The 22282-nt window shown below is 35.0% G+C and overlaps 5 protein-coding genes across 6 annotated transcripts; 1 reads left to right on the forward strand and 4 right to left on the reverse strand.

Annotated features, from left to right (window-relative positions):
- Positions 1-4403: 4403 nt before the first annotated feature.
- Positions 4404-6284, reverse strand: LOC106372680 (probable diphthine methyl ester synthase). The gene is made up of 4 exons (XM_013812982.3): positions 6133-6284; positions 5789-5971; positions 5591-5715; positions 4404-5206 (listed from the first exon to the last, which is right to left on the reverse strand). The coding sequence occupies exons 2-4, from the start codon at positions 5936-5938 to the stop codon at positions 4648-4650; spliced, it is 834 nt and encodes a 277-aa protein (XP_013668436.2). The 5' UTR covers positions 5939-5971; positions 6133-6284; the 3' UTR covers positions 4404-4647.
- A 381-nt stretch (positions 6285-6665) lies between these two features.
- LOC106354743 (monogalactosyldiacylglycerol synthase 1, chloroplastic-like) lies at positions 6666-9265 on the reverse strand. Of its 2 annotated transcripts, XM_013794763.3 has the most exons (8): positions 8609-9264; positions 8273-8445; positions 8020-8181; positions 7797-7938; positions 7501-7725; positions 7366-7428; positions 7163-7237; positions 6666-7081 (listed from the first exon to the last, which is right to left on the reverse strand). In XM_013794763.3, exons 1-8 carry the CDS (start codon positions 9113-9115, stop codon positions 6845-6847), a joined length of 1584 nt encoding a protein of 527 aa, XP_013650217.2. In that variant the 5' UTR covers positions 9116-9264; the 3' UTR covers positions 6666-6844. The 2 variants fall into 2 exon arrangements, with proteins under 2 accessions (XP_013650217.2, XP_022569384.2); XM_022713663.2 differs by having other exon boundaries at positions 7797-8181; positions 8609-9265.
- A 1457-nt stretch (positions 9266-10722) lies between these two features.
- LOC106372887 (probable protein phosphatase 2C 59) lies at positions 10723-13381 on the forward strand. Its single transcript, XM_013813173.3, has 9 exons — positions 10723-10927; positions 11138-11295; positions 11596-11723; positions 11816-11914; positions 12024-12182; positions 12314-12400; positions 12485-12576; positions 12748-12822; positions 12928-13381. Exons 2-9 carry the CDS (start codon positions 11216-11218, stop codon positions 13129-13131), a joined length of 924 nt encoding a protein of 307 aa, XP_013668627.2. The 5' UTR covers positions 10723-10927; positions 11138-11215; the 3' UTR covers positions 13132-13381.
- A 20-nt stretch (positions 13382-13401) lies between these two features.
- Positions 13402-15522, reverse strand: LOC106354741 (ADP-ribosylation factor 1-like). The gene is made up of 8 exons (XM_013794762.3): positions 15296-15522; positions 15162-15200; positions 15026-15088; positions 14694-14712; positions 14497-14608; positions 14004-14051; positions 13727-13857; positions 13402-13643 (listed from the first exon to the last, which is right to left on the reverse strand). The coding sequence occupies exons 1-8, from the start codon at positions 15396-15398 to the stop codon at positions 13610-13612; spliced, it is 549 nt and encodes a 182-aa protein (XP_013650216.1). The 5' UTR covers positions 15399-15522; the 3' UTR covers positions 13402-13609.
- A 1379-nt stretch (positions 15523-16901) lies between these two features.
- On the reverse strand, positions 16902-18110 carry LOC106357399 (protein GLUTAMINE DUMPER 1-like). The gene has a single exon (XM_013797075.3). The coding sequence runs from the start codon at positions 17586-17588 to the stop codon at positions 17088-17090; it is 501 nt and encodes a 166-aa protein (XP_013652529.2). The 5' UTR covers positions 17589-18110; the 3' UTR covers positions 16902-17087.
- Between the last annotated feature and the right edge of the window lie 4172 nt (positions 18111-22282).

Consider the following 22282-nt stretch of genomic DNA (forward strand, 5'->3'; position numbering starts at 1 on the left):
AAAGCCGGCCGGAGATCACACGAGAATCTGGTGGTGGTGACAATCGCTCAATGAATCGTCGATAACCGTTACACTTCGAATAATCGTCGATAACCATTCTTTTATCTGTCACCTTTGAATATTTCGAATGGTGACTTTCCATAAAAGAAAATATGGACATGAACTTTTCATAATATTAATTGTGACTTTTCACCAATATACTGATAGCCGTTACAAAAGTTTTTCAGAAAATTGTTTTCATGCAAACCACTCATTGGTGACTTTTTTTTGTTTGGTAAAAAAATGTTAAATTCATTGGTGACTTTTCATCACATGAACAATATTAATTTTTCATCTTGTCGAAAAGAAACAACAACGAACAAACAACAGTCTAGAGTTGTTCGACAAAAAAAGAGAGTCTAGAATTGTTTTAACTAATTGTTCCAGCAAATATCTTACGTAAACAATGTTTGTTATGTAATCTAATCCAACATCAATAATTACTGTATTCTACGTTTATCAATGCCATATATATGTGCATAGATCATGAACACACCCTTATGCATGCAACAATAATCTTTTTATTTCCTTAAGAAATGGCAGATCATTAGGGCACTTCAATCTAATAATTTCTTTCAGTTACCGTATCATGAAAACAAATTATGAACACTCTTCAAAAAGGATAATACCGTATATGTTCATAACTTACTTCAGTGAATTAAACAAATCTAAATTGGTTATGATACCAAAGGATGTGTCCTTCTTCGACAATGCATCATTTTTCAAAAATACCATCTTACATGTAACATGTGACCTATATTCTATATATACATATCCACTAAAAATCCAATCATCATTATTCTGTCGTCAACATAAATCAATAAGTCTAGAAGAAGATACCAAAAACATACCTTAACAGAAATTAAAATTTTGAAAAAAATGAGTAACACGATGTAAAAATAATTCTGCTGTAAAACTTCAATATATAGATCATGAAATGGTACATAGAATCCTACTCTAGAGGTATAAATAATGAAAAAGTATGTTTATCAAGGGATGTGTTGTTTAGAAATATAATTTTTTTAAAAAATATTAAAGATACAATTGTCAAAAGATGTGTTGTTTAGATAATGAAAAGGTATGGTTTTTAAAGGTTGTCTTGTTTAAAAGATAACTGATCAATAAAAGGTTGCCAATATAATTTTTTGATGACATCAGCAAAAGTGATTTATGTCCATTAGATCATTAAAAAAAGGAAAATCTGACCATTGGATCTGTCTTTTTTTTCCTATAAAAAAGATGATGTCACATGAGAACAAAATTTGGTTTGCTATTATATATAGATATCAGTTGGCAAAAAAAAAAAAAAAAAAGTAGGCAAAAGTAACAAAAGTCAGGTTGAAAAAGGGAGGTAATCAAATAAATTGGAAAGTAGGTCGAATTAGATTATACGACATTCTCAAATATACCGTCCAAAGACTTGAAAGTTATAACTATCGTCTCAAAACCAAAGTCCAATCCAACTAAAATGAATGATAACAATAAATTATGAAAATGATAACAAATACTAACAAGCAAGTAACTAAGATTCAACAGCCGACAAAAAAAAAAGATTCAACAATTTCGGCGGCATTGCCCCATGCTGAAGAAAATTTGGTACGTTACATAAATATCAATAGGGTCCGTGTTTCCTTTAATTATTCTGTTCAGTGATGATGATGTTAAAAAAAATTATGCTGTTCAGTTTGATGAAAAATATCTGTAAATAATAGTATTTGATTCGTCCACATCCTAATAATGAGGTAATGATAATTACGAACTTTCCCTTGACTTGCTTGACCCAGTGACTATGATCCGGATGTCGGCAATTCTTTTTCTATTATTAACGGAAATAAAGAAAATATCAAACGTATAGGGAAAACCCGTTAAGCTGTTTATTTTGCAATAGTGGTTTGTCCCAGTTGTTTAGATAACCCAAATATTTTATACATCATGTGCATACACAAAAATATCATATTTGATAATTATTCTCATATTTGAGTACAATAGTTCAAAAGTTAATGAATGAATATGTATCATGTATGATGACTTAATCGATGATTCCTTTGATGACTTTATATATTAAAAATACATACAATAAAATGGAGGAGGATGATACAAAAAAACGTGGAAGTTTCGGGGTAGAAAAAGACAAAGAAGAGGGACCCACACGGGAAAAGGGCAACAAATCTTGACCAGACTCGACCACGACTTCCAGCTCAAGAGAAGCCTCTTATGGTGTGAACAAGTTGCCATCTTGGGCGGCTCCGAAATTGACCTCTTTTTTTCTTGTCCTTCATATCCCCCACCTTCCTGTTTGTTTGTTCAAAATTAATTAGTCAGTGTTATCATCTTAATTTGATTATTCCAACACACAAGGATACAAAACTAACCACTAGTCACATGAAATACATGAAGATTTTGAAATATTTAGTTGTTCCATAATACTTACTAGAAACGGGTAAATACTAAACTTCTTTTTATGAAGTTAAAATCATATCGGAACAGTCAAATTACTCTTTTTATGTAGGTTTGTGTAATCAGATGCTGACAATATTGAGTTTTCTATATATAGGTTTAACGTACCGCTTGCGGATTCATATCTGCCTTTTGAAAATTTAATCGACCAAGAAAACAAGTAGCGAATAGTCAGCATAACAAGCCAACTAACGGTGGGACGATGATACAATTTATGATTCGAGGGGATTCGTTCTCTCGTATAAACCACGATGACAGAATCCTCACTAATAAAATAAAACACTCGCACATTACCAGGACCCCATTTTTCTTAGTCTTATATATACCACATTGTTTGTTATTCGATCCTAGCAAATGTGATGCTAAATTGCTGACAATTCACGACCGATAAAGATATTTGATCACACTGAGTATTGTTAACGACTCGTGAATTATAATATTATTGTTGATGAAGAAAATGGTTAGGGCTCGTGGAAAAGTTAATTACACAAGTCGCAAATGGTTGGAAAAAATCAAAAAGTCCTTTGTAGAGTGTTGTTTATTGATGCTGCGTGGAGTAGTGATATAATATAAGACTTGGACCATCGTTTTTGAAGTCCTCGTCTAAAGCCTTCACTCGGATATTCTACATGACGACGTCAATATGATTGCGTCACTACTCTGCGTCTCTATACATGATGCAGTAACCTTACGTTTGTTTTTTCTTCACTAACTTTTTTTGGATCAAATATTTACTAACTTTTTAAAACAACTCCAGGCTATAAATATAATTCAGATATCCGTTCATTTCTATGTAATTTCAATTTAGTTTATTTATTTTGATTATTTTAAAAATTATTCAAATATTTATGCTTATTCTATTGAATTCAATTTGGTTAGTTTAATCCCAGCTAATTCGTCTAGAACTAGTAAAAACCATCGTATATGCATAGAGATACATCAATATAAAAAGACTCAAGTTGATGAAGAGTCAAGCCAACTAGAACTTCAAAACAAACTATTGGAATAATGCATTAGTTGGAGCTTTCTTAAAATACTAGTTCGGATTCCGTCCTAAAAGAAAAATAGATAACAATTAATAGATAGTAGAACAATTAACTATGTGCTTGTAAAGTACAACTGGTGACTAGTTTTTTTGGTTGTTTTGTAAGGTCCTGTGTAAACTATTATAAGTATGACTAATAACCAGTTGCTCAAAGTCAAGGGACTTTTAGCCAAACACAATCTTCCATGTCTTCTCTGAATAGTGGACGGGTCAAGATGCATTCACTATCCATCACCCTCCGTTACGCAAGTAACCATACGTCATCCTATTTGCATCACGTACGCATACGCCTTATCCTAGTCTTCTTTGTTTCTTTCTCTTTGTCAAATTTTAAAATGACTTGGAGTGGAATACTCTTGTTGAAAAGTCAGGTTTTAAAATTTGTGGTCGTGTTCAGTAAGACCAAAGTTCGATAATAATTTTTTTCTTCAGTTTTAAAGGGGAAACAAACATTTATCTGAAAGCAAATCCTTAGCGTGCTAAATTGGGCTCACTAGAGCTTTAGTGAAAGATAAAAATAGCTCATTGAGCTTTATCCATCTGTTAGAAAGTAAACTAAATGAAGAAGATTAAACTGTCACCAGGATGAAAATGAATATAGCTAGTGATATTCATAGAAAGGGAAAGAATCTGCTCTTACTTTCACAAATGCTCATAACAACATATAAACCGAATCATCAAATTGAGAGCTATAAGAACTTATACTGAATCATCAAATTGAGCTATTGTTGTGGGCTTTAATACAATCCTTGGACAAGTGGTATAAGGATACAATCGATCTCAAGAAGCAGACCGAACCATAATAAACCGACAGAATTTAATTCCCCTTTGGTGTTAGTTCCTAAACCCAAACCAAACCAAGTAAATCCCAAACTGATATTCTCACTGAAACAAAGATCTCTAATACAAAGTGCCTGCTCCCCAAACTAGAGCAAAATGAATATTTCAATACACACTTCTCATACTTAAGTCACATCATAATCAACAAAAACCGCAAATTAATAACGAAGAAAAACTGTTGACACATTTGGTTCCTAGTTTCAATCTCTTACTAAGGGAAACGTCCTTGCCTCCCCCCTTGAGCCTTCTTCAGTCCTGTGGTCTTTTTAATTTGCAGTTTCGTATTTGTAAAACTCCAACATCTCTTCTTCCACAGGATGAGTCTTCCCCACTATCACAAGACAATGCAACGGTGCTCCAAAATCAACACTCTCCAGCTGCATCATCGTCCCCGAAACTATCTTCTGATCCTCAGCGCCAAGCCTCGCAAAACCCACACACTCCGTCTCCTCGCCATACACAGACTCTCCACGCTTCTCCTCAACTTCAAGCAGCTGCTCAATCGCAGTATTAACAGTCATATACCTCGGCGGCTCGTACTGTTTCTTCCCTCCTCTGCAAAGAGACTCGAAAGTGGGCTCCTTAACTCGGATATCAAGCAAGCAGAGCGTGTGCAGTCCGAGAGCACGGTTCTTCTTGATCTTCTCGTAAAAGCTGTCAGGTCTCCAAGTCTCCGTGAAGAAAGGGATCGAAACCGTCTCTCCGTAATGGTAAAGCTGCAGACCACAGATCCCAACAGCGTTCATGACTGATGCGTTGTGCACTACCTCTACTTTTACACCGAGTTTCTTAGCTCTAACAACAAGATCGCTATGAGTTGTCGCTCTACAAAAAAAAAAAAACACAAAAAAACATTACAAACAGTATCTAACTAACTATATTTGCAAGTGTTCTAAAAAGGCAGACACATAGGCAAATCGGATCTGAGCAAAACGATTTTTTCAAACCGATAAAACAACCGTCTAAACATTAATATTCTATAATATGCCTAACCACAGCCTAGCGATTTTTTGAACATTAATATTTGCTATAAGTTGAATGTCAAGACAACACTGTAAAAATCTTTTTTTTTCGAACCCATAAGGATTAATATTCTATAACATGCATAACCACCTCCTAGCGATTTTTTGAACATTGATAATTTACTATAAGTTGAATGTCAGGACAACACTGTTAAATCTTTGAATGATATAATTAGACTCAACATACCCAAAGGGATCACCAACAACGAGGAAAGCGATATCATTATCAATGGCTTCTTCAATCATACTCCCTGCCTTCTCTTCCACCATCTCTCTATCAGCAAGTGTGATTGGTTTCCCATAAAACTTTTCCTGTCCGAGGAAAAAAAAAGATATAAGCTTTAAATACGAACTAGTGAAACTACTAAAGCTACGAGGGGCTTACGAGACTGGAAAGACCATCGGAGGAGAGACCGAAGGACAAGAGAGAAGTGTAAGCTTCCATGTAGATTTTCTGAGATTTCTTGACGGCTTCGAGACCTCTCAGGGTTATGTCCCTTTCGTCTCCTAGGCCTAAGCCTATGATGTACAACATCTTCACCTACTACTCTTCTCTTCTGCTTTGAACCTTTAACGCATGGATTAATCACTCAATTAGATAACTGAGAAAGATTTGAGCTTTATAAGATTAAAAGCTTCTACCTTTAAAAAACAGTTGGTGAACAGGAACTAAGGAAAAGACAATCTATCAGAAACAGAACCCGAAGAAGTGAGTGTGTTGGATTTTACCTGGATGCGCGTAGAGAACTGGAGAAAGAGGAGGCTAAGAGAAACACGAAGGAGGTCAAAACCCTTTAGGTTTATCTAAGCCTTCTGTGTTCGGTACCCTGTCTGAATTCGGTCCGGTTGATTTAAAATTTCGGTACTATATGTTTGTTTATAAATCTCATCCGGATTCTATTAAATTTTGAGTTAAATTTAATTCCTTTTTATTTAATTCGATTCAAATTGGATTATAATCATTGTTTCTAATGTGTTACAAAAAAGAAAAAAACGTTGTTTCTAATTGCTTGAAAATCTTTTTAGAAACTAAAAAATTAATCAAAAATACTTAAAAGTCTAAATTATTCAAAAATCTAATTAAAACGACTTAAACTGCTCAAACTAACTTCAAATAGGGTAAAAATGCTCATTCCTAGGTCTACTTTTTTTTTGTCGGCAGCCTATTTTTCTCTTCTTCTTTTTGCCATTTTGTTTCTAACGCATGGATTAATCAAATTGGATTATAATCATTGTTTCTAACGCATGGATTAATCACTCAATCAGATAATTATATTTATTTATCATTATTATTCAAAAGAGATTAATCAGCCTTAAGCATTCGCAATAAGGGCAACAACAACAAAAAGTTACTGTGATAATGCTACACTCTTTGTCTAAACCAAAATAAAGTAGGCTTTGATTCAATGAATTACAAGTTACTACAACAACATATACTCCCTTAGGCAGTGCAAGAGAGCTGAGGAAGATAGTTTCTCTGCCGGACAAGCTCGTGCATGTCTTGCACTATCTTAAACACTGCTTCTGGTCTAGCCAGCCTCAATGCATTCTGTGACATTATCTCCAACTGTTTCGAACCCGGTCCAAACCAATCCGCTACAATCTTCGATATCTCTTTTGGTGATTTTGAGAATTTCCCACATCCGTTCTCCACCACGTACGGTACATTCCCAGCCTCCTGCGCTCAAGTTTCAAAACCACAATATTGAAAAAAAACTGAACCGAATATAAAATAGAGAGGCTTTAAAGTTGAACTTACTTGACCAGCGATGTAACCGTTTAAGATTATCGGTAGCCCTCTTATCATAGCTTCAGCTATGGTTCCTGGACCTGCCTGCACAAAGAAACAATCGTTCTAATGTCACCATTGTGCGCAAGAGAGACTATCTTATAAGAAAATAGTTACCAATGTAAAACTATATCTACTTTATATCGGTTTATGTGGTTTTGAGATTGGTTTACCTTTGTTATGATACAGTTACAGGCACCCATACATTCCTCCATTTTTGTTACAAACCCTTTAACCTGTGACAAAAATAGAACTGTTTCAGCCTGAGATTTGCTAAGTTGGTTTGAAGGGTTAGAAGTAAAGAGTACCTGGACTGGTATTTTCCAATCAATGGAACTTAATCTGGTTTGGAGTTTCTTGTTCCGTCCACATATTATAAGAACCTGGCCAACTGCTTCACCAAGATTCTCGTCATACAGAGCATCTCCAAGAGCTCTTGCTGTTGCCTCTATGGGACCCATTCCTTCTCCTCCGCCCATTAACAAAACAGCTGGAAGATTCTCATCCATCCCTAGCTCTCTTCTTAACTCAACCTGTGATTTGTCGAATACATACTATTGAATCTGTATGGTTTGAAACAACAAGGACAGTCAAGAAAAGGCACCTTTGGGCGAACTGGTTTGACAAAGGAAGGTCGAACAGGAAGGCCGTAGACTTTGATTTGTGATGTCTGAAGTCCAGCTTTTTGCGCCCTTTTCGCCACTTCTGTTGATGGGCAGTAACATCTTGTCACAAGCTTATGAAACCTAAACATCAAAGCAAGCTTTACTTTTACGAAAGAGCCCATACAATCTCTAAAACATAACCGAGATGGTAAGTAAACTAACCATGTGGGATGGCAAGTGCTCAAGTCTGTAATAACCGTGGTGAAGACTATTTTATCAAGTAACCCCTTCGACCTTAGGACACGAAGTGGGACATGTTGCATCAACGGATGAACACTGATTATAATGTCTGGTTGATACTTCATCAATCCTTGAGCAATTTCCCTGTAAAAAATTGGAACATCAGTTCTTTATTAGAATCTTCTGATAGTTAAAGTACGAATTAATAAAGACAAGAAAGAGAGAAAAGCCTCACCTGGCAATAAAAGTCGAAGTTGCTGCAAAGTTAGACTGGTGAATAACGCGTGGAGCAGTACCATAGTATGTCATTTTCCATAGAGCTCCATGTTTCACCAAAAAATTATAGCTCCTGGGAAGCTGGTTGAATGGCCAGGGTGTGTGATCTGTCCACAAGTCCGTAATAAACACCTGCACCAAACACACTTAATGTACTGAGAATAAAACAAACAACAACACACACACTACATAACGTACACAACTACTCCAAGATACAAACTTTAATCTACAGGCAGAGCAAAAAAAGTGAATGTAATAAAGTTATAAACTATACTGTTTCCAATTCGAGACGAACCTGGTACTCATCCCCGTACTCCTGATTGAAAGCAGCTCTAATGGCTTCAGCAGAGGCTCTGTGACCACCACCAGTATCACTCATCAAAATCAAAACTTTCTTGGGCCGATCAGCTTCCACTCCACTCAATTGCAAGCCCTCCTCACCCAAAACCCCACCACCATCATTCCCCCTAGCTCCGCTCTCGTGGCTCGATACCCCAATTGAGGCGAAGCTGTCAGGAACCACTTTCTCGGAGTGAAACCTAATAAAGCTGTTGAATTCGTTGATGAATCTATTCAAGCTAGAGCCAGCACTGCTCTTAGCGTTCAAGCTCAGGGAAGCTAGGGCTTTTCGAGTCCTCCGTGTCGTCCGAGAGCCATTGAAGAACAAGGCATTGGATGTGGAGAGAGTATACCCGTCTGGATTCGATCGGTTTCTGGAGGCTAAACAGGTGAGACGTGTGAAGAAACCAAAGGAGGAGGAGGAGGCTGCTGATTCCTGGGTTGCCGTTGAAGGGCTTTGCATAGTTGATCGATGGAAGAGTGTGTGTGCCTGAGCTTGATAGAGAGGGAGAGAGATTCGATTAGTGGATTAGTTTAACGCCATGAGTGATCAAAGTGCATCATCGCTCTCGAGGGGGAGATTGTAGCCATAGAAGATATGGTTTTTGGAAGATTGAAGGTTTGTTGTTTTATATAAGAACAAAGACTACGGTTTTCGCTAAACCGGAACTTAACCGGATATTCTACTCCTACCCAATTTCACCTAACCAGTTTATGTAAATTGTAAGTGTACACTACACGTTAATAGTGTTCAAAATAAATAATTTTAAAAAATATAGATGTATATTCGATTCTGTTATATGCGAGGTCAATAAGTTTGATCGAAATGGTCGGCGTAATGAAGAGATTACACCAAAAATGCAGTGAATTTATTCATTTTATCAGCCTCGTTCTTTTTACCAAACATGTAACACCATTGAAAAAGCTTGATTGCAAAGAAATATATATATGTTTTCTCTTTGTATATAAATATAGGTTACTTTGTACTTTTGATAATTGCAATGCAAAATCACTCAAGGATGACTAGAAAAGAATGAAAAGCATGTCCATTTATTAACCTTTTTGCTTGTAGAAGATACAAGGTGCCGTTTCACAAAAAAAAAAAGATTAACTAAAAATGAAGATGAAAACTCGACCAAGCCATATACTATAGGCTTCGTTGGTAACGAGACTCACTAAAAATAAACAACTCTACATTTTTGATAAAATAATAGTTCTTGGTTTGGTAGAAAGAGTTAAATAATTCAATTCATACGAGTTATTGCCTTTATTACGAAATTTTAAACATAAGAATCAATGTTAGAGGTCTTCTGCTCGTTTCACATGTGTAACATACTTCTAATTCTCGACTCGTTTTATAATAATTCTGAGATAATCAACTCAAATGACAAAAGTGAAAGGAAGCCGTCGTGAAATAGAACTCGTCATCTTGCCCGTCCAACCAACAAGCAAAACAAAAGGCACGCATCGTGTGAACTCTCAAAAGATGGCTGGTTGGTGGGGCATGAAATATATTCTCATTTCTGAGATATATTCTCATTTCTGAAAGTCATAATAATGGAGCCGACTGTCGATCCAAAGCCAAATTTAACTATCATCGTTAAACGATTTTAACGGGCTTTTATCATGTCGACCAACTAATCTTTAATGGGCTAAACAAGGAACAATACCTTCTTCTCACTTAGCAACATATAACCTTCTTCTGTCTTTTGTTCTTTACATTTGACAAGAAATTTGGTTGCTTCTAATCTTCACAGAAAATCTAACTTTCTAAATTTTCTAATAACTAACTAACAACAGCAGCAAAAATTAACAAATTATTTTACAATTGACTTTTGGTTTTCTGTAAGGTAATCAACTGGATATTGTCATCTGCATGGATGACACGTGTCTTAATATTCGTTAGATGGCCGTTCGATTCATTCAAGCTTCGTTTCACCGAAAAGCTCTATAAAATAGTCAAGAAATAAAAAGAATAATAATCTTTCTATTAGGCCCACGGCCCACGAGGTGAGTCTTTATTTCTCGAATTAGATAGATTTATCATTAATTACTTAAATATAATCGTTATTACCGACAAGAAAAAAAAGTCATTATTAACACTGATATTTATACAGAGAGAGAGACTTACCAGCAGATTTCAAAAGCCACCTGTTTTCTTCCTTTTCGTCTCCATTTTTTGTCAAAACGAAGACCAGAAGCCATTGGATCCCTAAATCTTTGTCGGACTCTGAACCGTCGAATTTGAAATATTCATCAGCTCCTTCTTCTCCTGGTACGCTACAACAACTCTTTTCTCTTTCATTTTGTTAGTTTTGTTTTTATCGATCTGATCGATTTCGCGTGGCCATGATCGTACTGCTTTTGATAATACTCGTTATAGTTTAAGCACTACTCGATCTCGTCATTGGTTATTATTATCTTAGTTCGGTGAAGCATTTGGTGATGGTTCGTGTATTGACTTGTGTTCCGACGTCGTTTTAAGGTTTTGATTGGCGGACAAAAGAGGAGCTGGTCTAGCTTGAGAATTGAAAGTCTTTAAGAAGAAAAGTTTTTGGTGATTATGGGATATCTGAATTCTGTTTTGTCATCTTCGAGCCAAGTTCACGCCGGCGATGGACCTGTTAGCGGCGGCGGCCTCAGGTTTACTTCTTCTCTCTTTCCTAGATTTATCATGTCTTTGCTTTTCTAAAGCTAGAAGATATTACAGATTACTTTGAATTTAGAGGCTTTTGGTGTTATGTTAAGTCAGTAGTATCGTTCGTTACTAGATTTTAAGTTTTTAACTCTTCTGCCTTCTTTGAACTTCACATGTAAAGAGTTTCTTTACATACTCCTTTGGCTTTATAAGTCTATGAAGGCTTTGACTGTACATGCTGTTGCTTTTGTCAGTCTAGATTAACATTATAATTGATTTTTTTTTAATTTACTTTTTATGTACAGTCACAACGGGAAGTTCAGCTATGGATATGCAAGCTCTCCTGGTAAAAGATCTTCAATGGAGGACTTTTACGAGACTAGAATCGATGGCGTTGATGGCGAAATTGTTGGTCTTTTCGGAGTCTTTGACGGTATGCATGTTTATCTCCAGTACTTGCATTTCCCACATGGTAAGGTGCTCTAAAGAGGCCAGTGTAGTGATGAAGCTAATGTTTGTGTCCAGGACATGGAGGGGCACGTGCAGCTGAGTATGTGAAGCAAAATCTGTTCAGTAACCTCATCAGGCATCCAAAGTTCATCTCTGACACTTCAGCAGCAATAGGTTATTTTGCACATTTTATCTTGTTGGCCATATGGTTTATTACACAGACTTAGATAGGTGTTTTATTTATCCTTCTGACTTTTTTTTTTGCATTTGCTTCTTATTTCAGCTGATGCATACAAACAAACAGACTCAGAGTTTCTTAACTCAGAAAATATTCAGAACAGAGATGCTGGTTCGACGGCGTCAACAGCCATCTTAGTTGGCGACCGTTTACTTGTTGCAAATGTAGGAGACTCTAGAGCTGTTATATGCAGAGGTGGAAATGGTAATGCTTGTTCAATTTTATTTATGTATTTTATTTGAAGTGCAAGGGAGATTATATTACGTTTAGAAGGAAGTTCTGAGTGTCAGTGGTCTTGTCTTTTCTGGTACTAATATAATTCCTTTTTGTCAAAGCTATTGCTGTATCCAGAGATCACAAGCCTGATCAAAGTGATGAGCGCCAACGAATTGAGGATGCTGGAGGATTTGTCATGTGGGCTGGTAAGAAAACGTTTGATGGAAACCTTTCTTCGTATCTGCGTTTATATCTTTTACCAAACTGGTTATTGCTGTTTATGCTAAAAGGAACATGGAGAGTTGGAGGAGTTCTTGCTGTTTCTCGTGCATTTGGCGATAGGTTATTGAAGCAGTATGTTGTTGCTGATCCGGAGATACAGGTATTGGCTTTGCATCATAATCTCTTCCATAGATAAGAAAAATAATAGGAATAAACTCAAGTAAGAGGTACGAGAGTGTTACCTCATAGTATGACATTGTAGACTATTTTCTAGAATGACTACACCAATTCTGCCTTCGTTAGCTCATAAACATATATATGAAAATTTCAGGAGGAAAAGGTTGATAGCTCACTTGAGTTTCTCATTCTTGCAAGTGATGGTCTCTGGGACGTTGTATCTAACGATGTAAGAAGTACCGTTTGATTTTCTAAACTCTCCTTTCAAAATCTCTCCCTTGATAGCATTCATAATCCTCTGGACATGACAACACATCTCTGTTTTGATCCGCAGGAAGCCGTAGGCATGATCAAGGTGATAGAAGATCCCGAGGAAGGTGCAAGAAGACTGATGACGGAAGCTTACCAAAGAGGTAGTGCAGACAACATAACTTGTGTCGTTGTACGTTTCTTTTCAGACCAAGCAGGAGTAGGTTCCAGCAGGGACATCGATCACGGTATTATACCGGACAGAAGCTCCGGTGACTCATCAACATAGTTTTAACACTAGTGATTTCCCTTTGGGTTTCGCTTTTTCAGATTTCGCTCAAAATAACAGATGAATCGGGAAGATTATATATCGTTTTCAAAAATGTCCAACGGTTTTTCAAGAATACATAGACAAAACTCAGGAAACATGAATGGTTTTTGGTCTCGTGTCACTTCGGTTGTTACACATTTTCGTTACTTGGGCATGTAAAGAAACATAAAACACGACACGATCAAAAGTACTTCAAATTTGCATAGAAGAGAGTGAAGCAAACGTTAATGGTGATTCTTAATATGTTATATTTCATGTTAAAAATCAGATCCTGTCTTAAATGTCACAACAACAAATCCACAAGTCTTATCTTCTTCGGACAAAAACATAAGAGATCAATAACTGAGACGCTATCAACTCTTTGTCGAAGAATGCAAAGCTAACAGTAGAAAAGATGTGATACACGCACGCTGCTGCTTTGTGGTGAGTGATGAGGTTAACCCGTCCCTGATTTGAGGGTATTACTCAACCTGAAGGAGAAGAATATGTACATATATGAGAGCTTTGCTGAACCAGAAAAAAATGCACATGAAATAATACTTCATGCGCTTACCAGTCTAGGCCTTCGAAAAGTCCTTCGCCTTTCACAGCACAAGTTTTGAATATTGCCCATTGACGACTCTTTATCTTGTGCAACTCCAAGGCCTCTGTCACAGCCGCATCGTCAAGTGCGCCTGGCAGATCCTGTTTCATTTCATTACGGAATCGTCAGAAATATATGCAAAACTTATCCACTGGTGGTACTGATTTTTTTCAATTAGCTTCCAGGTGAATTTATCAGAACTTGGAGGCGGCAACAAGGTAAACAACATGACATAGATGATACGAACCTGCTTGTTTGCAAATATAAGAACCATTGCACCTTTCAATTCCTCTTCCTGTAAGAAGGTTCAGATGAACCAAGGACGAGTTAGCTGCTTAGTAATTAATGAACTATTTCATAGGCAAGAAAATCATAATTGTCACAAAGAGCAATCAAATGATACACAAAAATCTATATAGCAAGTCAGGATCAATAGCAGTTCCTGTCCTAGAATGTCTCAGTTTTACACCAGCCTTTTCCCTCAGTACAAATCATAGAGACTTTAATGCTAATGTTAAATATATTACAAGGCTGTTCAACATTCTACAAACATTGAGTAGCAACATATGTAAGTTTCTAAAACAGTTTCTAACAATCAAAAGAGGTGAGCCGTTATTGTATTATCAACAGAGAAACCACCAAGAAAGTATTCCCCTCGTTTGGATACTAAGGGGAACCCTTTATCAAGAAGACAATACACCAATTACATTGAAAAATGAAACCTTTAGCAGTAGTTTTACCTCCAAAATTGCATGGAACTCCTCTTTCGCCACTCCAATTCTATCAGTATCACTCGAATCAACAACATAAATCACTGCCTGTGTATTTGGGAAATAGCATCTCCAATATGGCCTGAAACCGTTGCGCGCAAAAATCAGTTCTCATTGTCATTAGAAAGGGTACGAAAGGAGATAGAAACCGTTCTACAAAGCTATACCTGATACTCGTTTGTCCACCTGCACAATGAAAAAATCAATCGTAAATATAATAAACCAAACGTTCCATAATTGCAAGGTTAAGTTACAAACAGTTCAATCATGACCAATCCACTATATCCACAGCTACAAATATGCAAAGCATAGAGTCTAATGTGAATATACACATACACTATTCAAGTTTCAGTGTAGTTACATCTGCTACCATGAGCCTATTCAATCACTTGCCCTATTAATCTACAAGCCAAGACTAACTGGATCCGTAAGAACACGCTTTGATCTAAAGATCAATCAATGTACTGTTCGAGCAATTCAAATTCGAAGTCAAGCTTACCTAAATCCCAGACCTGAAACTTGATATTGTTGTACTGCACAGTCTCCACGTTAAATCCAATAGCTGCAGATCGGAACAAATCAAAATCAAATCGATTTCAGTGGGAATTAGCGAGGATCGATGGTGAAATACATACTCGGGATCGTGGAGACGACCTCTCCCATCTGAAGCCGATCTGGAGAATCACGAAATCAAAAATTTAACTCAACACAAAAACGCTAGCCACTACATTGTCAATGAAATTAGAAGAAGATGGGGGCGATGGATTACAGAGAATGGTGGTTTTTCCGGCGTTGTCGAGACCGAGGACGAGGATGCGAGCTTCTTTGTTTCCAAACACGGAGGAAAACAGCTTCGTGAATACGATTCCCATCTTCTTCCTGAGCTTCTCTTCGGATCAGATCATACGATCTAAGAGAGAGATTCGTCTCTTGATCTCTCTGTACTGAGAAGACGAAGATTTAGCGAGTTGGTAAACCTTCTGGCTCAGCTAGCGGAACACATATGGGCCACTACTTAATAGCTCGGCCCAGTAAGAGGATATGGGTTTTAGTACTTTCACCATAAGTTTCTTTACAAGAGATCATGAGGCTGATGTCTTCTGCAATTTGATTTAACAGCTCTCTCATCCTGGCGTCATCATCCATCTCACGCTTTGGTTGTTGATTTTTTTTTTTTTTGCATTTATAAAGTAGTTATGCACAAAGATGTATTTTAAAAAAATATACTTTTAATACATTGAACAAAAATATGATATATATTCTAATATGCACACATTATCTGTTGAGTTGGACGCAAAAACTACTAGGAGGGTAACTTCCTTCCCTTACTTTTTCTTTTGATTTTGATTTACCACCTGCTAAGTAGTAAAAAACTTTTTTTCAATTGACAGCATTCATATCGAAGTGTTTTGCATCTAAATCACATATAGCTTTTTTGCTAAAGTTGAGATAGAAATTTTACCAAAAAAAAAAGTTGAGATAGAAAGTACTACAGCATAGCGGAATATATACAATTAAGAAAAAAATAAATGTTTACAATAAAAAAAATAAAGCAGTAAATGAAAGAAAAGAATGTCCAAATGGAATAGATAATTGTTTGGAACTTTACAAGGACGCGGCTACTCGGCGCCTCGAAAGACAGCTCACCGTTGTCAAAAATGTCAAAGCAGAATCTATTCTTTTTGCTATAATTAACTCAACACAATACATTACGGGACACGTCTTGGCATTTCTGCTAACTCTTTGACCCACAGAATAGCTAAACTGGATACGCAACAGAAATGATTTGCTAACAAATTGTTTTGTTAATTAGCTAATTCTCTTGTTAATGGATGGGGAATATTATTTATTTTGGAGAAAGCGGGGAATATCATATTTTAAAATATTGCTTGTTAATTAGCCGGCATTTTCACTTTAAATATATAAAAATACTTACATATTAGGTTTTGATGAAATTAAAAAAAACTACAGCTTACTAGAATGTCATTTGCCAATACAAGCAAAGAAGGAAACGTGTAGAAAGAGTTACATGACCCTAACCTAGAAACCTAGATCAACCAGATTTAAAAAAGAAAACATTTTTCCAAAGGGTAACCAGATAAAAAAAAACATTTCTGAAAGCTTCTAGGGTTTATATTATTTGTCTGCGTTTGTTTTCACGTTTACACTTTGCCCAAAAAATCATTATATAAAACTATGTTGAAATTTAAGTTTTTATTTTTATTTTTCTAGAAGTATATATTAACCCAAATGACACTAAGGAATTTGTTGAAACGATCGAGTCCTGAATATATGGATGTACACGTATGAAACCGCATTTACAATCGTTTGGTATGTGCAGAGTAATCAAATATTTCCTCAAAAGCTACAAAACCTGGAATAAAGTATTTAGCATAGCAAAAGATAAAACATTACAAACCAAGTAAAACTCAAAATTTTGCTCTCTAGTAGAGTTTACGTTCCTAGTAAACATATGAAGGAAAATTTCCCAGAGAGCTCTCAAAAAAGAAAAAAAAAAAGAACATTAATTAAGGAAAGGAAAGTAAGAAAAAAAAAAAAGCTTAGTGGCTTGTCGTTGGTTCTCCAGTATCTTTCACTTTCTCTTCATTTTCTCCCAACTTCTTCTCCTCTCCGGCAACAACATTATCCTCCTGAGAAACTACCATTTTACCCTCATGAGCCCCACACGTACACTTCTTCATCGCCGGCGTCGCGATAAACCTCGGCATGTTTTCTCCCGCCATTATGACCAGAAACTTCTCCTCGTACGCTCCGTTCTCCGCTTTGTCCCCAGACCGGCTCTCTTTCTCTTCGTCCTCTGCTCCACCGTTCCGACCATCTTCTTCTCCGGAAGGAGATAGACGCCAGTAAGAACAGGCGAGGATGAGAAGAGCAAAGGCGATGAGTCCAAGCATCGCCGCTAAACCGCCGAAGAGGTAAGGAATTGGCGAGTGCCACGGTGATTGCGGCACCGCTCGGTGAATCACCGAAGATGAAGGTGATGCTGACGTACTGTGCATCGCCACTTCTTGCAACATCGATCGAACGCTCAACGGTCTCATTTTTTTGTTTAACACTTTCTTTTGCTTATATCCCTTCTTTGTAACTAGAGATAAGTTTTTTTTTTTTATCAACAGAGATAAGTTTCTCTCAACTCTTTTTTTTTCTTGTTAACTTGCTCACTTAAAGTAGGATAAAGGAAAGCTGAATATGAAACAATGGGGAAGGTAATGAGACGTATTTATATTATAGGGGTAAGCAACTTGGGGACAAAGGTAGTGACGATTAGATTTAATTAGTATTTTTGTAACAAAGATTAATTAATACTATAATTTTGTGAATGCCATCATTCTATCTCTCTCTTTAACCATAGTGCTGAATTTATTTCATAAAACCCCAAAAATACTAACAAAAGAAAACACCCCCAAATATATATTCTACGTTTTTGTTTACTTTAGGTCATCTCTATCTCCACTCCATTATTTCTTCTAAATGGAGTAAACGTAAATATAGAGTAAAGAATGCTTTAAATTAACTTCATATTTCACTTCATAATGAAATTTACTCTATAAATAGAATAATTTATTTTTTGTTTGTTCATCACTCAATTATGGAATAAGGTTAGAACAATTTTACTTCATTTTTATTTTTATTCCATTTTAGAGGAAAAAATAGAGTTTTACATTGGAGATGCTCTTATATGGAGTTATTACCAAGGGTGGCAACAATCAAGACGTTTAAAATGCTTGGTTTATGTTAGTGTTAAACTGTTAATACCATGTCGCAGCTCAAATCCAATAAAAAGATATGAACGGCAGAATATACTTTTGATGTAGTAACAAGATGTTAAAATAATATTTTTTATAAAAAATGAACAAAACTTACATATATAACCCACGACGCTGGCTGTGTTGTGCATAGCCACTCTAATCTCTTGTGGCAAATAAAATAAGGGACAGTGTCATGATTCATCGTTTCAGTTGATGTATCAACACAACATAACTGGACACTTTACCGTTTTATTTAAAAATTAAAATAGTGATCTGAGAGTTGAGATATACATAGCCCGTACAGATGTAGCTAGCCATATATTTGAAATCGATGTATTGTCGTCTGCTCGCATTGACATTTTTATATATCTCTATATATTATAAGGACACAGTGAAAGAGCATATTATATTTGGGGTTATAGTGGAACATGACGATATTTGCAGAAGAATAAGAGCGAACAAAGATGATTTGAGAGAAAGAGAGATAGATTGTGGGTTAAAGTGACAACATATCATTTTATTTTCTTACTCGTTCATAAAATTTCAATTGGCTTTGGTGCTTATGATTTGACAAATATTTTAGTCTCTCTAGCCAGGCTAAGTGATGATTCCTTTTTTTTGCGTTATGAGATATGGATAAGATCTCATGTTGTTTATGTGGTGAACGTCATTCACTTATGCTATTTGTAAAGTTTATTATGTCTAATCTGATGTCCGATTTACTATATATATATAATTGCAGTTATAGTTTTAGTACAGTCAATTCTATAGTATTGATATATATATATATATATATATATATGTTAATTTGAGTAATTATATATATATGAATGTTAGTTGAACATATATATTCTCTTCAGTTTCTGTATAATTCATCCAATATCCACGGTAAAAATGAAAACCATGGGCTTCTTTCTTCCTTAGTTTTTCTTTACTATTTTGTTGACTATCTGCCTATATAGAAAGGCTAACTGAAAACTAACATAAAAAATTACCCATATATATCAGATTTTTAGTTCACCATATATATGTGTTTTTTTAGAGTAATATTTTAACAAATTTAATGTATATATATCAGATTTTGGAGAGTAATATTTTAACAAATTGAATGTATATATATCATATTACCCATATATATGTTTCTTTTTTAGAGTAATATTTTAACAAATTTAATGTGTATATATATATATATCTGATTTTTAGTTCACCATATATAATTTTAGTTTGACCTCTTTTCTGAAAAGATCCAAGGTTTTTTTACTGTCTTTTGTTTTGATCTAATACCAACAGATTAAACAATAGAAAGCAAGCACCAATTAAGTGATAGGAGGGCCATATTGTTAACTGGCATTCCATTAAATCATCATTACAAATCATGAATTGTATTATTTCTTTGTGCTCTACACCTCGTCAGCTTCCATTTGGACAGTTGTACCTTTTAACAGTAGAGTGTAGTACATTTTCTTCTGCACGGACAATCACCTCATCGTTTAGTACGTATCTTCACTAACCCTAACTCTAATCTCTCGTACATGAATAAAATGAAAGTCTAAAATTCAAATAAATTTAGTCCAAAAATTTCAAATAACATGAACAAAGATTAAATAAATGTTACACACTGAACACTGGGTATCTCTCTATGCCAAATTCAATTGATGTTGAGTAGAAAATCAATAGCGCTGTCAAAAAAAAAAAAATCAATCGCAAGTAATAAAACTGATTTTAAAAAAAAATTATTAGCACAATAAAAATTTGGAATTAAACTACTTAAAATCAAGTATAATACATTTTTTTCTTGTTAGTGACTTTCATTAGTTTTTAAATGATTTAAGTACATTTCAACTATAATAGAAATTGTTGGCGAAGTCGGCCAATCACCAAAGAAAACTCTTGTCAGATAGCATCCACACATAAATATACGATTACTAGCAATGCTGGTAATATTCCAACTTTATACTTAGTTAGTTAATTGAGGATTAGAGACAAAGATAAAGTATTAAAATGGAAGGGAAACATAAATTATTTAAATAAGCCGATGAAACTATCGCAACTTGAGTGTTAGTGGTGTTTGGTGACGTACAAACTTCTCTTCTTCTAGATAAGGAACTATGCACTAAATTTTCAAAACTATGCACTATAAATTTTATAAAGACGGATTTTTTTAAGATGGATTCCTTTTTATAAAGACGGATTATAAAAAGAGGAAGTCTAAAGTAGTAACCCTACAGCAATACATGAGCCACAGCTTTTGAATTAACTACTATTGTATACAAAGATTACTTGATTTGATCTTAGCGTTATTTCTGAATTAAAAAAAAACAATCTAAATGCCATTTTATCCAAAAAAACAAAACAAAAATCCACGCGAGAACTTACTCTGGTTTATTAAGAAGTACTAGAAATTACATTTATAAAAAGTACTACAAATTCATAATATATCATATTCATATTTTATCTTGCAAGAGTTTACTTTTGAAACTAATTTTCTAGTAAATTCAAACACGACAATTTAAAATGTTTTAAACTACCATGTTAACTTGTTAAATCCGCTATCGGAGAATTATATATAGCTTTTCTAAAACTGCAGTTTTTCATGCCCGGTTTGTCATTAACAAAATATTTCACAGTATAAAAATGGATTTGCAAAACAAACAAAGGGGAACGCTAATTTTACTTGAAAAAAAAAACTACTTGTTGCTGCCAAAGAAAACAAAAAACTACTTGCAGAGTTTATCTTCTGCCGTTTTATATATATATTTTTTTTTTTTGAAACTAAGTTTTAGATTTTAAGTACTAGTTTTTGTCTGGTAGGTCTTTTTATTTTTCACTTACAGGCGATAAGTAAACGTGTAAAACTAAAGAAAATTTACTGATTAAAACTGAAGTGAGGAATACAACGACGAGCTTTAAATTGGGATCACATTCACAATATTGGATATTCCATTTATATCATATGAACATTGCTTCGTTTGCAGTGCTCATTCGCCTCGTCTTAATAATCAGATTTGATAGGGCACTATGTTTTGCCTCTCCCTGATTTGATTTGATTTTCTTATTATTATTTAAACATTCTTTTTAGATTCCAAAGTAATACCAATATATCTATAGTTGGTAGGCCACGAGCCATTATAGTTCTTCTTTAGTAGCCGTGGTTATTACAAATTAACTACGAAAACAACGAAATACTAACTAAGTCTTTTGTAGGATGCTAAAGAAATTGTTTATAAGAGTATTGGAAGTTTGAAAACATTGCCAAACTACATAAACATATTATTTTGTTATTAAAAACTTCATGGATACAATCTGTCTAAGTTATGAAGTATTCTGAAAAACATGTAACTATATAACAATCAGGGTAATTGCTAATCACGTGAAGAAATTGATGTACTTAAACGGTTAGTCAATCAATATTTTTTTATTGATCATCTAATATAGCAAACAAATTGTTAAAGGATACGTTAGTGTACTATATTAGCAGGCCAGTTAAAATCTTTGTAGGTTTCAGACATATTAACTGTCCTGTAATGTAAATGCGAAGTTGATTTTTGCATGCTACATCATTTTTATATTGTTTAGACAAAGCAAAAATGTTGTATTTCCAACAATTATTGTGTATTTACAGTGAAATTAAATATCATGGTTATATTAATGACGGAAAGGAAATTCAATACTTGCACTCATGTTTTTTTTTTATGAATGAAGTATCTACATTTTTTTTGGTGAGAGAATAGTTTATACCTTCATTGATCTACCACCTGCCTCTCGTAGAATAAAACCACCCTTAATAGTATAATTTCTCTGTTTTTTTACTTCTATGGAACAAGGCTATGAGTTGACAAAAGAGACAACAAAAAGTGCTTTCGGAGGACTGTAGTCATTATATATTCGGTCTAGATGGTGGCTTTGAGTGCTTTCATTGTCATATTCTTTGTCTCTGAACCCAACAAAAAATCATTATGCAGATTAAAGAAGAGAAAAAGACTAGG

The sequence above is a fragment of the Brassica napus genome, chromosome A1 (genome assembly GCF_020379485.1).
Source record: "Brassica napus cultivar Da-Ae chromosome A1, Da-Ae, whole genome shotgun sequence".
Classification (NCBI taxonomy): Eukaryota; Viridiplantae; Streptophyta; class Magnoliopsida; order Brassicales; family Brassicaceae; genus Brassica; species Brassica napus.

Coding starts and splice junctions, on each gene's coding strand:
- LOC106357399 (XM_013797075.3), bottom strand. CDS start 17,588: ATGAGACCGTTGAGCGTTCGATCGATGTTGCAAGAAGTGGCGATGCAC.
- LOC106354743 (XM_022713663.2), bottom strand. CDS start 9,115: ATGCAAAGCCCTTCAACGGCAACCCAGGAATCAGCAGCCTCCTCCTCC. Junction 8,182..8,272: donor ACTTCGACTTTTATTGCCAG/GTGAGGCTTTTC, acceptor AATTTTTTACAG/GGAAATTGCTCAAGGATTGA. Junction 7,082..7,162: donor ACGGTTACATCGCTGGTCAA/GTAAGTTCAACT, acceptor ACTTGAGCGCAG/GAGGCTGGGAATGTACCGTA.
- LOC106354741 (XM_013794762.3), bottom strand. CDS start 15,398: ATGGGAATCGTATTCACGAAGCTGTTTTCCTCCGTGTTTGGAAACAAA. Junction 13,858..14,003: donor TTATATTTGCAAACAAGCAG/GTTCGTATCATC, acceptor GAAATGAAACAG/GATCTGCCAGGCGCACTTGA. Junction 13,644..13,726: donor CTTTTCGAAGGCCTAGACTG/GTAAGCGCATGA, acceptor CTTCTCCTTCAG/GTTGAGTAATACCCTCAAAT.
- LOC106372887 (XM_013813173.3), top strand. CDS start 11,216: ATGGGATATCTGAATTCTGTTTTGTCATCTTCGAGCCAAGTTCACGCC. Junction 11,724..11,815: donor TCTTTTCGGAGTCTTTGACG/GTATGCATGTTT, acceptor GTTTGTGTCCAG/GACATGGAGGGGCACGTGCA. Junction 11,915..12,023: donor TGACACTTCAGCAGCAATAG/GTTATTTTGCAC, acceptor TTCTTATTTCAG/CTGATGCATACAAACAAACA.
- LOC106372680 (XM_013812982.3), bottom strand. CDS start 5,938: ATGTTGTACATCATAGGCTTAGGCCTAGGAGACGAAAGGGACATAACC. Junction 5,716..5,788: donor CCGATGGTCTTTCCAGTCTC/GTAAGCCCCTCG, acceptor TTCCTCGGACAG/GAAAAGTTTTATGGGAAACC. Junction 5,207..5,590: donor GTTGTTGGTGATCCCTTTGG/GTATGTTGAGTC, acceptor TTTTTTTTGTAG/AGCGACAACTCATAGCGATC.